The 18,007-nt window shown below is 30.6% G+C and overlaps 1 protein-coding gene across 2 annotated transcripts in view; it reads right to left on the reverse strand.

The window, feature by feature from the left end:
• The window catches only part of LOC148273716 (putative inorganic phosphate cotransporter), a 48,001-nt gene extending 39,281 nt beyond the window's left edge, over nt 1-8,720 (reverse strand). The window contains exons 1-2 of one of the 2 annotated variants that reach the window (XM_088238311.1): nt 8,452-8,720; nt 6,870-7,006 (exon numbers count right to left, since the gene is read on the reverse strand). In XM_088238311.1, the coding sequence (XP_088094437.1) occupies nt 6,870-7,006; nt 8,452-8,521 (207 nt within the window). In that variant the 5' untranslated portion in view covers nt 8,522-8,720. The remainder of the gene's footprint in view (nt 1-6,869; nt 7,007-8,451) is intronic. The other variant, XM_088238312.1, reaches the window with a different exon arrangement.
• Nucleotides 8,721-18,007: the final 9,287 nt, after the last annotated feature.

The following is an 18,007-nucleotide window of genomic DNA, read 5'->3' on the forward strand; positions in this document are numbered from 1 at the left end:
CCTTTGAGCCGGATCGGATAAAAAGTGCTTGGATTCGTCGCGCGTCGTGGAATACATTGTTAAATTTTATAGTTCATTTTGTCATCCAGTGCCCGAAATCGAAAAACATTAACATCGTATTAAAAGTAAGTATCCATTCCATGTTCCTATCCTTTCCTCAAATATTTTCCTATCTCAAAACTGAATGAAATTCGTTAATCATTTACTTTGATTGGATATTGATCCACACAAGAGTTAAAAAAAACAAGCTACCTACAATATAACATGCTAATAATGTAATTAATTAAAATTTGTATCAAGTACAAACTGGAAATTATTAAACATTGATCAGCAGAGGGTGTATTTATGTTTTGCTTTTTTAATATGGCTTAGTAATTACAATAATTATCGATTAGTTATGCACCTGTCATATATCCGTGTTCACTATCATTTATTTTTTACACTTTTTTTTACTATTTAACACAATATGGGTTCTTTTAATAGGCACGATCACATTGTTTACATGAGTTCTCGCCCTAGGTACAATTTATGACCCTGCTTAATAAACCCTGAGATAAGTCAATCCAAAATCAATATCTAAAAAGATAATGGATTACTCTTTGGAATATTCAACAAAGGCGTATTTCCGTTTGGTTACTTGTTTACATTGTTAACAGTCTTTAGAGTGTAAAGAATCATTGAAACCAACTTTTGGTCTGACTTGCAATGTCAAATAATCAAGGCGATGTCGACCAAAATTGAAACAAAACATATGAAATGCAACATCATTCTATAAAACATGAACACCTTTTTATTTCCAACTTGATATCTTTAATTGTTTATGTCTTGTGACTGCGGAAAGGCTTCAATGCACTTTTTATTGTTCTTTTTAACCTCGGAAGTAAAACTTTCAACTCTAAAGTTGTAAACCTACCTGACTTGCAGCCAATATTTTCATCATTGTAACTTGTTCGCTTAATCGTTTATGTCCTGATCACTTAAGTGCTTTTATGATTCAAAATAAATCATGCAAGTTTAGTATGTAATAAATATATGATATTATTTAAGTTCTAGGTTTCTAGGTGGTTAGAGCATAGCTATCTAACACGATTTACATCTGTTGATGGCCTTGTTGTACCAAAATTTTAAAATAAATATACACAACGTACGTAGGATTATATTGTTATAAAAAAAATTAATTTGTTGCCACTTGACATGAAAACATGTAATAGTAAAAAAAATCATTGTTTTTATTACATAAGTGGTTAGTAGACAGAACGCTCCTATATTGATTTATTATTTATGTAAAACATGTTTTTTTTATCTCTCATTAAATACATTTTTGTTATTTTCTTAGGTTAACCTTTTTTTTGTTTCTTTCTTATTTTGTTTACATTTTTCAAATCTTAACTTTAATAGGTACTTATAATTTTTCTTATTATTTTTATTTATTCTGTAGGTATTAATCGAAATTTTTGATTTACTTTGTTTTATTTTTTTTTCTTGTTTTGATTACATTTATGAGCACACACTATTTAAATATTTATTTAATTTTTTTCTTATATTTAAAATATATTCAAGTAAATTGCAAATCTTTAATTTTAATTGTATTATTTTACTCTATTTTCTTACTTTCTTTCCACTATTTTTATGTATATTATTTTATACGTATACAGTATTGTGTCTGTACTCTTTTTATTTGATTACCAATTAAAACTTATTTCCGAGCACCCGATGACAAACTATTATTGAATAGTTTATCGGGACAAAATATATTTTCATACTTTGTTTTCTTTATAATGTATTAATATTGTAATAATGTTTATATTTTATTGAATAAAGACTATAAAAAAACCTCTATTATCAATCGGATATGACGAAGATACACTGTTTTTTAGGGTGTTTAAATATTTTTTACATTCGATATTTTATCTTCGATTATACTTATAACTAACACAAAAATTAACGTAATAAATATGTGACAACTCAGGGGTGAACCATTAACAATACAATACGTGTCACCAGGGTATATTGGGAGAACGTCACGTAGTTTTAATATTCGCATTAAAGAACGCATGAGATGTTTGAATAATAATAATATTTCAGAGCTCGCCAATAATCTCATAAATTCAAATAACGATTTTAATAAGGATACAGGAGTCAAAATTTTACATTCAAATAGTAAAAAAGGACATAAATTTAAAAACATGGAAGTGATTCAAATAAAAAAGCTTTAAAAATAATATTCCCCTAGTAAATAATCAAATATCTATTCAATATAGCCTACTTTTTGATTTAAAAAATAACCAAACGTGTAACGCTTAACCACTTAGCCCTTCCCTTTCCCAGCCTTTCCTCCACAAATTCTGCGACATATCGCTTAATATTACTAACCTAATTTCGGTGGACACACCTTTTGGTAAGAAACAAATCTATCAGCTTTGAACTTTAAGTTGGCAAAAGGTAATAGTGCGTCTTCCCGTTATTGTTCTGAGATTGATAGTGTTTATATAAGGAAAGGTGAGGTAAGTGTTTTATTTGATGCTATTTCTTATGCAATCCTTTGAATATATCCATATTCTAATGTGTTAGGATGGTTTACCATGTTATGATATAACTAAATCTGAGTATTATTTTTACTGGGGTCGTAGTTGTCATTCACTGGTAATTCTGCTATTTTTTTAGAGTGATATTAATTATAATTGTAATACTCGTATTTCAATAAAAAAGTAAAAGTACTTTTTTAAAAGTAAAAATTACTGTGTTTTTTATTGTTTTCTTTTATTTTGTACGCTTAAATAATGAAATTTATACCTTTAATATGGATTTCACTACAAACTGAACCTTAAACGGTCATTCATTGGTGCTTTGACCCTATTTATCCTACGGCGAAGGTAAAGGTGATAGTGTATTTTAGTATTTGCATGTTGGTGTAGTGAGCGTCCTGACGAAGAGACGGGTACTTCTCAAAACCGGTAGACATAAACAGTCGTAAGTCATAAGTGGTTAAATACTTTTATTTAATAACATTAATTAGTGACGTTTTTTTTTTTTGTTTTTTTTTTTTTTTTTGCACCACAACAGGCCATGAGGCCTAATTACATGTAAAATACTATGAAAATAAAAAATATTTTTTTAATTCAATACACTTGCATTTACATATGTACTATCAATTTCATCTAACTATACTTCAATGCTTGCAATTTCAGCAGAAATATTATAATTGTACAGAGGTTTATTGGAAACACTATTGAAAAAAAACAAATAACATAATATGAGTAGCTTCTACTTCGACCGGATTCAGCCAGTGGGATATTTTGATATTATATCTCAACTCAAAAAACTGAATGCGTGTGTGATTTATAAAAGTTATTTTGTCGTGATACTAAGATAAATATTATCAACGAGCTTCAGGTGATTTTTCACGAAAATGGTTCATTATAAATTATCCTTTATCACAATCAATAAAAGATACTATGTCAAATTGAATAGTAATAACTTTTAACTAAGGGTCATTACAAAAGAGCGTTTTTTATAAGAAGCTTTAAATCAGATTTAAGTGGAAATTAATAAATGCTTTTGGAACTTTGAAATAATTTCAATATGGTATTATCACTCGGGAGAAATATCGGATTTAACCTACTCTACAATTAAAAGTTTTTTTAATGATTCTCCTAGTGTTTCTATAAGCCCTTATAATGAATATTTTCATTCATTATTTTCATTTGGAAAATAAGGTCTTTCGAAAACGATCGTTTCGTAAGTTGGTAATAAATTTTGTCACAGAAGTTCACGAGTAATGCATTCATTTTAATGTTGGTAAGGCTACAGGCCACATATAGAAATATAAGGATAGTTGTCCGTGCGTATTTTCTTAAGCCCCCCCCCCTTACTCACTCTAGTTCCAGGCACTGACAGATGAAAGTAAAAACGAATTATATCTTACATCTCGAACTTCTTTTATTATTTTATGGTTTTCAACTTCTTCTAAATTAATTCAATTTACCATGAAAATTATAAATCACAACTCGTAGCATTTTACAAGTGACAGGACGGCGACGCTGTAAATGTAAACAAACGACGCATAGAAAAAAGAATCTATCTAAAATACTCAATCAAATCCATAGACTTTGATGAAAAAAATCCGATGACATCACAAAACATCCGAAATCGTCATACTTGATGACGTCACGAATTGTTTGTTTTCGGCACCATTCAAATTACTAGGATTTAATCCTTTATATATCCCTTATTTCTTAACAGATTTTGATAAGAATAGTACCGATTGGCTTGTGATTTTTTAGATTAATTTATTAGCCAATAAAAAAAATAATTGCCTATTCTGGGCGCGTCAATGTTAAAAAAGGGTTTTACTGGACGAGGACCGGAGTTATTTATCAATATAACTATTTCAATACAGAGTTCATTATACGTCTTTTTAATTTCGATACAATTATTGTAGTTTATTTTTTATAAGGTGTTCGCTGACTACTACACCCTACACATGTTTTAAATGTGAGGATGGTTATTTTGATATTCCTCCACGTAGCTAGGAGGAAAATTGGCAATCTAGACTAGAAATAGGTTGCCCATGTCTGGTCTAGAAAACGTAACTTTTACTCAATTAAAATAAGTCTAATGAAAATTTAAACAGAATACAACAGCAAAATAATGACAAATAAAAACAAGGAATTGAACTTTTATATTTAAACTTCACGTTGTCAAACTACGAGAATATTCCCATCAGTTTATTTGTCATCTGCATTTTTGCAATATGTATCGTGATTATTTTTTTTAATCTGCAAAATATATACTCGACATTATGATATTCCTCAAGCCGCGACAAATGTTGATAGTCAAACATCGCGTACCAGTTACGCTCGATTTTTGATGATCTTAAAATGTCGCATACAAATCAATATCGATTGTCAAATGTCGTGAGTTGAAATCAGATATGGACGACAAATATTGAGTATGTTCATAGATACCTCGATTGTGTGCGATTCGATATGTCACCGTGTTCAAATGGCGGGTAGCAAGAAAATAACGTCTCTATTCATTTCTTTTTCTTCCAAGTCGGTCCCTCAATACTGAGGATCGTGACCACCATCAACACTTCTGATTAGTCTGTGCTCAGCCCGACGAATCGACGCATCAAATTTTAGCCCTGTAGCCTCCTTTATTTGGTCAGTCCATCTACTCTAGGGGTTCTACCCCGGCTTCTCCTAACTTCAACTCGGCCGAGAGATTACAGCTTTTTCTTTTCCATTCATTTAAATGTTCCTTGCGATCTTGTCTTAACCAAATACGAAGGTTTATTGATATGCTCCACTCCTGACCTGCTTCGAGTTGACCAGTCGAGCTGATGTGTATGCATTATGTAGCCTAGTATGCCAACTTGTAAAGTACCGAGCGACACGTTGAAACTTAACAACGTACCGCTGACTACTCCAAAATTCTGCAAGGTGCTGTTCCATCAGGACAATATTCCAGCACACAAGACGTTAGTGTCAATGGCTGCTATTCACAAAGCTGGATTCGAATTAGTTGAACATACCTACCGAGTATTTATTTATTTATGTTAACACTTTATATACATACACAGTTTACACTTTATACATAAGGGCGGACATATTGCCTTAAAGCAATTTCTTTCTACCGTTTAATTTGAGAAAATTAGTGGTATATGAACGTATTGTAAGTATGTAATAATAATTTCACTATTAAACGAAACATTAATACGTACTTTTTTTATTAGATATGGAAATTGACTTAATATTTACACTACGCTATGATGAAGAGAGGAAAACTCAAATATTCAGGAAGTAATATTTAAATTTTGATTCGAATGTGAATGAAGAAGGGGGGCGTCTTTGATATTAATGGGTAGATTATTCCACAATCGAGCAGCTACTGCTTTAAAAGAGCAGGCAAAAACATTTATTTATTTATTTATTTAAAATAAACAAACAGTGGACAATGATATAACAACTTTTTTTTTTAAATACAGATTTAAGACAGACCAGCATAGTTTCTAAATAAAAATCATACATATTATTAAATTGTGTAACAACAAAAGGATGTGTTTATGTGTATTTGTATGAGAGTAAGTGTAGATATGTGTTTATGTGTATTAGTGTGGGAGTAAGTGCTCAAGTGTGTGCATCATTAAATAGTAAGTGGGATTGTATCGCAACCAGAAATAATAAATTAAAGGGCATGTAAAATATATCAATAGATGAAAAAAAAAAACAAAATAGTTTGAGCAAGAACGATAGAGGAAAGAATGTTGTGCATAGTTAGTGCTACAGACTGGCAGATGGAATAAATACTTATTTCTTCTCACGCAAAAGGGGACCTTTAGATTAATTTTGGAGAGTAGGATAAAAGAGTCTTCTTTATTATTTAATAATTTGTGTAAATAGCATAATTCAGATACAGTGCGTCTATTTTCAAAGGGAAAAAATCCATTTTGTTTGGCAGATTGGCTGTGATTTAGGGCGGTGAATGGGTATTGAAAGTTCTCTCGTTACTAGAACGATGAGATAGCCCATACCATGATAAAAGTTAGAATAGCTCTCTCAGATTAACAGGCGAAGTGGATATTCCCAAAACACGGGGAAATTTTGCGTGAAGATAAATGTTTAGATAACGATAAGGTAATGTGCTGTGAAAATGAGTGGTTGGAAGGGGTCGGATAAATGTTCTACGAAGAAGATATAGAAGTGTTGGAGCATTGCTGGAAGAAGTGAATACAACTCCAAGGGGACTATATAAAAAAGTTAGTAATTCTTATCCATTTTGTAATAGGTCAGAGGTGGAACACATCCCTCATATTTTCAGAAATTTTAAATAAAATTTATTAAAAATAATACAAATATTTGACTTACTGGGACATCATCTTTAGAGGACTTTTGGTCTGTCATGGCGACAATAGCGACACTCATTATTACTCTCATCCCGTAGGCGACTGTCAGACAGGTGAACATCAGTAAAGCCTGGACATGTCGAACACCGAACCCGAGCTCTTGAACAAACAAAAAACAGTCAATTTCACAAACTACACCAGTGGGTTTAAGTTAAAATTAGGGCTGCCAGACGTTTTCCTAATATCTTCTCCCGCTGGCTATACTACTAATGGTAATCGGGTCAGTTAAATCTTGGAAAAAGTGTATTAGAGAATATTTTTGAGAGTTGCAACATTAATTTTGTTATCATTTATTTATTTTATTTAGTTTTATGATAAACACATGTAATATTAATATAATATTTACAACACAATATTTTGGTAGTCAGATGGCAAAAGGGGCCATCTGTATTTTTGTCAATGTTTTAGTTTTCAAAAGTTTTGATTAATATTTCAGTAAATACACACGGAATTTTTTTTTAAAATCAGCGTCATTTAGAACGATAATTTATTATTGAAAAGCAACACTAAAATATTTTAGTTTGTGGATTAAAGTCTTGAAATTGAGACGTATTTCAGCTCTCCTGAACATTTTTGAAAATTACAGATGGTCCCTACTGTTGATTTACTTGATTTATACTTTCTTAGTATAAATTTGACGAATATCAAGTACCTTCAATTATTGAAATAATGGTTCAGATGGGTAACTGTATTGTATAGGACTCGTCGCAAATTATTCATTCGATGTGTATCAGTTAAATTTAAAAAATAAAATGCTTTTTTTTTTCTTCAGAATACGGTTTTGAAATTTAACATACTTAAAAAAAAAAAAACGATTTATATCATTTCGTCATTTGAATTTTAACAAAAAGGTTTCTAACTTTTTACTAAGCTCTTTATTGTACCATTTTTAATACAATTTACAAGTTTTAAGCAAATATATTATTTTCATACTTACGCACCCATACAAACGCACCCTCTCCCTCTTTCATTCCCACACGCACATGTATCCTCTCCCTCATTCATTCACGCATACACACATTCACATACACATGAATACAAACGTCACACAAATAAAATTACTAAACTTCTTTTCTTATATATTATGTGTCATTATATTTACAGTGGATTTTTTTAATTGGCTTTAGTATTGTTAAGATTTTTCTAATTTTTTTGTTTATGTAATAGCTGTAAAAATCCCAAATAAAATGAAATAAATAAATAAAATAAGTAATTCGGAGGACACCGAAGCATAACTCTAAGAATTAGTTTTTGCGTCTTGATTAGGGGTTCATGACAATTGTCGAGCAACCTCCCCAGCCAATTATGCCGTAGGCAGCCACCGATTGGAAAAGCGCAGAGTAGATATTTTTGAGAGTCCCAACGTCCAAAATGTTTCTGATTGAGCTAAAGACATGACACAGTTTTCTTAGTCTAGATCTATTGATGTTTACATCTACATGCAGGTTTTAAATCTCAGAAAAATCATACAACATTCTAATGCTTAGTAGTTTGACATTAAGCTAGGTATTTTTTTAACAATATTTATGTAGTACGTTTCTCACCTTTAGGAGCTCCATCAATTGTACTGTACTCACAACTGACCTTCGTATTGTCTTTACCATTTTTTTCCATGTTTGATTTACAATTCTTACTTAACTTCACAAAACCAAAACAGTAAATGCACAACTTAAAAAAAGACTCTCTGCTCAACGCACCGATAAAACGGAATAGAGAGTTCGTTTTGGATTAAAAAAAACGGAGAACTTTACGTCAGATAAAATTATCTCACCAATCTTTGTGTTTACTCTAAAAATTCTTTAAATATAGCACTGAATGTCTTCCGATCTGCATTTAATTATACTATAATTTCATCAAAATCATCTTTGCAAATAAAGGTATCTCAGGAAAGCTAATATTGTAATCACCTTTAACCACTTTACCCCAGTCTGTTGAACAATAAATAAACTATGCAAATATTTAACAGGAATTAAAATTTTCATACGTAACAAGGCATCATATTTTACTGTAGCTTATCGTATGCTTCGCACATTTCTCGTTCATTGATAGATAGGGGTCTTATTCTTAAAATATAAAGAAATAAAATTCTACTTGGTTTTTCGTATTTTTTATTTTCTCTCTATCTATCCTCGCCTCTATTGTTTACACCATGATCGGTCTGTCACACGTTTTGTATATCCGAATTATGTTTCAAATAATCATGTGTTCATTGTACTATACAATATTTCTTAGGCATCCAGATGTTTACTTACTGAGATGGATATGTTCTCATCATCACTATGGCTGCATCATCTGCATGGCATGTGATGTTAATGACTTTATCTCCCTTAGTAGATTCGCTACTTTTTTTATTCTTAAAAGCTTTTTTTTAATATATTTATTATGCTTGTGTAAGAAAAGGTTTTAGGCGTATACATTGTTGTGCATATTTAGTTATAAAGGTGTGCTATATATGTATTATTTTTTTATGTTAATGTTATTATGTCCTGAATTGAGTTGTTGTAACTCCTGGGAATGTAATTCAACGTATTATACTTGTAAAATACTTTGTGTCATATGATTTATAAATAATAATAAAAAAATACAACCACATTGTTTCATCTCGATTTTCGGGATTTCTGCGATGGCGGATTACTATTATTTTTAGCGGTTTTCTCTATGCATTTTCTGGAAATAATCAAAAAAAAATCATACGTAAATTTTAAACTACTTGGAATTAGTCATGAATTTTCAAATTACATTTTTTTATTAAAAACATTGAATTTATGAAAACTTAACGATGAAATAAAAAATAAAGACCTATTAAATTTATTCAAAATTGTAAATTCAATACGGGATTGCCCAGAACTGTTATCTATCTGGTGCCTGGAAGAATTACTAGACAGTTGCTACCGTTTTGTAGCAACAATTCACGAACAGTGTATACTTGTAATGCCGTATTGAACGGATTTCATGAACTCGGCAAAAGTTATTCCCACATATCGGATATATTTAGTGTAGGGTATTGTTCCTATAGAACAAACCTATTTAACTTTTTCCAAGATGGTGAATGGTAATTAAACCTTTAGTTTAATTATTATTTAAAAGAGTATTTTATGATTTTCTTGCTATATTCATACTTTAAAATAGTTTGTTATTTGGTTTTACTTAAAAATTGTTTCAAACTTTTATAGTTTTTGGGCAAAGAGCAATTTTTTTTTAAAAATAATGTAAACAAATATGTTTACACTAAAAGTTTTGTAAAAGGCAATTTAGCCGTATACGTAAGTAAAATAAAATAAAATAAATGAAATAATATATAAAATTACATGAATTTTATTCTAAATACTGCACGAATTGTTATGATTTCTTAAATAACGACAAAACAGTAATAGGGAAATACCACATAATACGAATACCGATAAAAATATATGAAATAGAATTAATTCGGATATTGTGGAGAATTTATTTATTTATTTACATACATAAGTTTACTGTACATTATTTGAGAGATAAGTCCCAACTTCATACATAACATTAAAAAAGAAATTACAAAAAATATATCTGCTTGGGGTCCCTATCAGAACACCCACAGCGGAGGTGTTCGGACGAGTAGGAGTTCTGGACGTCAGGCAACTGTTTGCTAGGGCACTTATCGTTCACACACATAAAAATGGTGGCAGTAAATATAATACAATCTATGAAACAAGATAAACAAAGAGACAACTTTTTGTGCCACCTAAAATGAGAACATCGTTTGGTCAGAGGAGTCACATGTACCTTGCTCCCTAAATTTACAAGACTCTACCTCTTGATTTAAAATTGAATACAAGTAAAAAAAAAACAGTAGTCTTTTTGAACTCAGAATTATTGTTGCATGTCTGCTATTTATGTTTATATATATTTAAGAACCAAAATTTATTTACAAGTAATTCAAATAGATCAAGTCAAAGAAGGAATCGTGTGTTAGAAATACCACATTGTAAAACGAGGCTCGCACAGAGACATGCGTATTTTATAGGCCCAATTTTTTTTTGTAGAGGGGGCGTAGGGGTTTGCGAAAGGGATGATTGTCCGAGAAATTAAAAATTGACTCCATTTTGAGAGTTTTTGTAAAAAAAAAAATAGAATATTTTTTATGAGGAATATTCCTCTGAAGTTTCGCGTGAGGTATTTGCGAATTAAGTGGATATCCATAATTTATTCTTGATTTTTTATAAAATATTATGGAATTTACTAAAATAACGTTTAAAACGCCTGTGAATAATATTGACGGAAATATTAAATAATTTTTAAAAAGCTAATAATATTTTATTGACAACATATTTTTGCATTACCAATACTAGCGCCACCTATTATAAACATGCGGAAGCCTGACATTATTTTTAACCGGTACTGAAATACTGATTGTCATTTTTTTGGTAACGATAAATAAATCTACAAGTTTATTCATTAGGTGCATTAATTTTTTAAGGTGGAGGCTGTGAAGCAGAAAGGCAAAATCGCCGATGGACAGTCTAGCGAGGATATGTATGAATCGGTCCATATTGAAAATAAAGAAAATCCGCCTAGTGAAATCTTTGGTCTTTTCCACAGCATTGTATGGAGTTGAAACGAGAGGGTAAAGGCTAGTACATACTTGAAGTAATCTGGTCCCCATACTAGGAATGCCAGAAATATAAAATAGAAAAGGTCTAAATTAAATTATTAAAATGTCTATCGTACAGAAACAATTACCAATTTAATTATAAAAACGAAGCGAGAAGACATAAAAAAAACCTCCTTAAATAACAGATGACAGATTTTTCTTAATTAAAAATAAATATTTGCGTTTTTATGATTTGCCCAAATATTTCATTTTGAGGGATATTTTCAACGAGTTGTAAATAACTCACTACTAGAAAATGGGAATCGAGTTGGGGTAGAGTGGGATTTGAACCACAGACCTTTGGTCAGTGAGTCCGAGACACTAGCCACAGGACCACAACCCGATTGCCGACTCAATGTTTCTTTTCAAGCGTTTAAATGGCATTAGGTACTGTCTGCCCCTTATTGTTATAATCTAATAAAGTCGCGCATACGGAGAAAAACCATTTTATGATAATTAACCCCGAAGTTAGCTACAAATTACAGCAATACAACTGGCCGAAGGTTAAGAATTGCAATCACAAACCGAAACCGTCCATTACACATTTGTTTTTGTTGTGTGTTCTGTGCAATAAAGCTTAAGGGCTTCTCTAGAGAATTATTACTCTGAAGACTGCCATAATTTAGTTAGTTTAGTTCATTTTCATGTACCCTTTAAACGTATCCATTACACCAAATTATTTTACTGAGCTGACGTAAATACTAATGCAGCAAAAAATTTATGCCTACATAGAATTTGCAATTTGTATAATAACATTATTGGAGCCAATGCGAGTGGCATATTTAATTTGAATAATAATAAATTAAAAAAGGAAATCAGCGATAGCATGCATGTATTATCGTCTTGAGAGAGTAATGATAGGTAAATACTATACTGTTTTATATTTTTATTTTAAATTTACGAAATAGCATATGTACAAACATTTCATTTTGTTTTACAAATTTTATTCTTGTATATTATGATACATTACATTTATTATTAATTATAAGTTTGAAATATGTTTTTGTCTAGCGTTAAGTATCTATTATATTACAACTATATTACTGTGTATATTTGAATTTAGTTGTAGATTTAAATAAAAATATTTTTTTAAATAAATACTAAATACGCGTTCAAGACTCTCCACGATGCCGACTCGACACGCAGAAAAACTTTTCTATCTTATTTCGGATAATTTTCTAAAAAGAACAAGGAGAATTTCGAAAAGTTGTTTGTAACTAGGATGTTTGAGGTTAGGTAACCAAGAGGGCGTTATTATGGCAAGCAGTTTAATTCGACATGACGATTCCACTTACCTATCGAAAAAGGAAGAATTAAATCGACTTATGATAGCACATTTAATTTAGTTCTTCAATTAAATGTGTAGTTAAAGTCTTTGCCCAGAGATGGCGGACATTGTTATCGCTCGGTCGGTATTACCGCGCCTGTGGAAAAACTGACATGCGAATTGAAACGCGGACTTGTGATAATTTTGGTTACCAGTTCTGACATGTTTTTCAAGATCTCCACCGCGGCACCTCACCCCTACAAGCCAACAACGTGTAAAACTATTTGAATTATAACCTCTTGAAGTGATTGACAAAAACGGATTGAATCGGACGCCACTGGATATTCAACGGTCAGTTTCTTTTATCCTTTTTTGACGGGTAATAATTTGTTGTGCGTTAAACAGCTGGCATCAAATCTTGTATGAAATTTTTCTATTTAATAAAGTTAATATAGTTTTACTTATTCATTATTAAATATATTGAAAATCAAACGCATCGTTTAAACTTTTAAAAGCACAATAAATCGAAGTGATATTTACACGTACCAACAATTAAAAGTAAATCTGAAATAATATCAGTTTTGAAAAGAGTGATTGATCTATCTACACAACCGTTAGAATGTTTTTTTTACTTTGACAAATGATAAATTACGTATACTTTTTTCCTTTTTTTTATACAAAAAATAATTGAATTTTGTTTTTGACCAGTTTCAACATTTTTTTACAGAACCTAAGATGCATTTTGCAGGAAAAAAATGCAACCAAAAAACTAAAACAGAATCGAATAATTGGATGTAGGTATGTTCATGTTGTGTCATTTTATACAAAACATAAAATTCAATTTTTTACTACTGTGTGCTTGGTTGTATTTTTTTTTTAATTGAGGAGGTTTAGTGGCTATAAAGATTGGAAACCGCTGCTCTAAGGTAGAGCTATTAGGTATTCACTTTTAGCAATATTATTTTTCGGTGGTATGATTTAGGTTCAGTGGTATGGTTCAGGTGCCATTCCAGGGACTACCAAATATGTATTTTAGGTAAAAAAACCTTTTTAAATAAATATTTTTCGGAATTCGAACCCGAGACCTCTTGTATAGTAAGCAAAAGCGCTGACCACTTGACCACGAGGACGAGGCTGTCATCAAAATATAGGCATATTTTTTTTAAAAGGTGTACATAAGTGTGCTATTAATAAATTATAGAGTGTGGGTATTTTACAACTTTAGAACAAAAATCTCATCTGTTGGCAAAAATTAAAAGCTGTATACTTCTGGGTCTTCACGACAGATGTCTCTACATTTTTCACAGGTTGCATTTTTTATTTAATAAAACTTTTCACAAAAAATAGCCATAGAGAATGTACTAGTGTGTTAATTTATCAATTAATCCAGCAAAAGAAAAGTGATAAGCCATATAAATAGCTAAATGTCTACATTCCCAATATTTATTTAACTTTTTGTACATAATGTTAAATGTACATTGGCGGGCATATTACCAAATGGCAATTTCTTCCAACCAACCATTAAAATAAAAGATCATTTTTGTAATTAAAGTTGCAAAACATATTCAATAGAAAGTAACAATAAAAAAGCTAAAGATATACAGAAATAGAAATTGTTGTTTTTGTATATAAATTACTTTAAATCAATGCCATTACTCAATAGGAAACGGAAATAAAGAGGAGGAATTATTAAGAGAAAGAAGATGTTTCTTCAGACGTGATGTAAACTCACATACTGTAGTTCATTGATCTCGGTTAAGACGAATTATATTAATAATAATTTATTCGTCTCTATCGAGAACTCGGTTTTTTATAAAAAGCCTATCTTTCTATTTTTATTATTATAATTAAAGGCTTTTAATGAAGAACCGATTATAATATCACTTGATAAAGACCGATTATATTGTATTACTTGTATATACGTCTTGTTTTACTTAAGATTTCAATTAGACTTAATAATAAGAGCTATGTATAGCGTGTGAGCTCGCCAATATATGACAGTAAAAATTTTATTGTCTTTGAATTTCCTAGAGTTTTAACCATCGAAAAAAAAGAAGATTGCAAATAAAATCAACAGACAATGGAAATTTGATGTGTATTATTTTAATAAATTGTTTATAACAGAAAAATACATAGAGAAATATGCATTTTTATTTTTTGTAATAAAAACAGTCTAGTAAATTCGAATAAATAAAAATACGCTTTATATTAACAATATTAATTAAAATGCAAAAATAACATTGAAAACTTGAAAAATAAATATTACTGAGTGTTACAAACATGATTTAAAAAACGGATAGCGATTAAAAGTAAAAACTATCTTTAGTTTAATTCTTATAGCGATAAATACATAAACATTATAAAACAGGAGTTATACAAATACAAAAATAATATTGTAAGTAGGCGGCTGCCTACACGGTTAAATTTCGAAACACCACGCAATTTCTTATCTCGGCTACGCTATGTAAAATGAAAAAAAATATTTAAATTAAAAATTTCATCACGTCATGAAGTCGCCCCTGGGTAGCGCCTGCTAACGTCAATCAACAAAAACATCCTCGTTTTAATTACAATATTTCGGCTACGCCATAAATCTCTTTTTTAAAATAATTTCTTACGTCACAGAGTCGCCCTGGGTAGCGCCTGCTAACGTCAATCAACAAAAACATCCTCGTTTTAATTACAATATTTCGGCTACGCCATGAATCTCTTTTTTTAAATAATTTCTCACGTCACAAAGTCGCCCCTGGGTAGCGCCTGCTAACGTCAATCAACAAAAACATCCTCGTTTTTATAACAGTATTTCGGCTACGCCATGAATTTCTTATAAAAAATGTCAAAACGTCACAAAGCCACTCTCTGAGTGTCGCTACTGACATCATTAACAAAAACATAATTATTTGTGCTTTTCTCAGGTACGCAACATTTTTTTTTTAAATACACCTACCTAACCGATAAAATACTATTAGTAATTAAACCAAGGTGTGCTTTAAAGTTCATTATGGCGAAATAATATTATTTATTATTAGAATATTATTGACATGTAGTTCAAGCATTGCTGCATTCACGTTGCTTTACTTCTGAGAGCTCAACTGCTATGTTTTTCTATGGTTATGTTAATGTCATCTGTCATGTATTGGCGAGCTCACAGGCTATACTTACGCCAATAATAATATGAAGGTACAGTATTATGCGAATAAATACAACCAAAGGCAGGTTTTTTTCAAATACAACTTTTCAATGGAAAAACCTGTGTGCACCATTACTAGTTTAATTATCTTTCTAGAATATGTGTCAGCACGCCTGAAGGATTGATTTAATTACCTTGACGTTTACTGTACAATACGTTTTAAGGAATCTGGATTAATGTCTGGCGAATCAAGAAGATTCACTTTATTGTTCGTTGACAGAGTTCAACAATTCCTTTGTAACATGACATGGTGGAAGATTTAGATATGTCTACCAGCTTGATCCAAATCTTTTCAGTTTCCTAAACAATCATGTTTCTAACATTGTTTTCTATATCTCACAAATCCACAAAAACACGTTTAGGTCATTAAAAGTAACCGGTAAAACGACTCTCATCAACAAAAACTTAATGCAAAATGTAGGTTTTGTGTTTTTGTAAATATAAACAGCCGACAACATTGTCTTGCAGAAGTGAAGCCTCCTTAAAAAATAAGGTATTTCTAAATGTTTACATTAATTCGCAAAATACTGTACCTAATGTTGATTGAGTTTATATAATATATCTTTATAAATCTTGTATAATATTTGTTTTTTTTATTTTTTATAAATCTTGGGTGTACGGATATTCATGTTTAAAAAAAAAAATAATATTAAGCCAGATATGTTAATATTATAAATGTTTGTAAAAGGCAGATTTGCCGTTTATGTTTATAAAATAAATAAAATATCTAAATATTTGTATGTACCCATATTAAAGTACTGTGTATATGCATAAATAAATAGATAAAAAAAAGTATTTATTTTTAAAAAGATCTACTGACAATTAATACAAATTAGCCTAATGGGTTTTTAAAAGTTTATTTTTATGTATAGATAAATTATACAGTACAATTTTCCTAAATAAAGTGTACGTAATTATTTAATTATTCACAGCCTATTTTACACCATTCACAACCTTGCCATTGGCTAGTTTAAGTGGCCACTTTACACGCCGTGTAACATTTCCTATTCTGCCCATGTTCAAACATCCACAGTTCCTCAACTCTTTCATCTGACTTGTATGAAGTAAAAGGGCTGAAACCTTTATCATTTATGTTAGATTCATCCGGCTAAACCATTTCACCTTCTAGGTAACGCCTGAAAACAAATTTTAAATTGTTATTTTTCTTCTTATACTAGTTAGTTTAACCAACAATATTTTGAGTATGTTCAAATGTTTGTAGACTGGCGGGATTTCTTCCTTCGGGACGATGAGCGGGTGAATGTTACACAGTGCGTAAAGTGGCCACTTAAACCAGCCAATGACAGATCATAACCCCTGTATATGCCTAGACGTTCATATTCCTTTTTCAAATATGTTTTATCTACCTGTTGCAACAAATTTCGATCTCAATAACATCTATATTTTATCTCGTTAAACACTTTTCATTAGGCCTTTATAAAAAAGGTTGTATTGAATATTGACAATATTTTTTGGATTGAACTCTTTCAGCCTTCTGAGACAAAAAAATATGCCCGTGGCCGTTATGGGTCGGATTAGACCTAGTTTTAAAACTCACCCTATGGGCTTTTTTGTGGGTTTTCAACATCGTTTAACACTTTGAGCACCGGCCGAATACACATAGAATTTACCCTGTGCCCGTCCCATTTTTGTGAAATTTCATGCTTTGTTAGGGGTTTCTTAAAAGTGTCACAATTATAAGAATACTAGGTAAAATCTATTGAAACTTTATAGATTTATTTGAAATATTTTTTTGAAGGGGTGAAATCCAGTCTTTTGTCTACGAACATTTGGACAAACTCAAATATTGTAATGAAACCATCAGGTCCAAGAAGAAGTTTAAAATTGGAAAATTGTTTTCAGGCGTTGCCTAGTATGTGAAATAATTCAGTCAGATGAATCTCTTCACAACAATAAAGGTTTCAGCTCTTTAACTTCACTAAAATCATCAGATGGAAGAATTGAAGAAATATGGATGTTTACACATAGGCAAAATGGTGAATGTTACACAGTGTG

The sequence above is a fragment of the Micrasema longulum genome, unplaced genomic scaffold (genome assembly GCF_059751315.1).
Source record: "Micrasema longulum isolate JH-2025_06_02 unplaced genomic scaffold, ASM5975131v1 h1tg001858l, whole genome shotgun sequence".
Lineage (NCBI taxonomy): Eukaryota > Metazoa > Arthropoda > Insecta > Trichoptera > Brachycentridae > Micrasema > Micrasema longulum.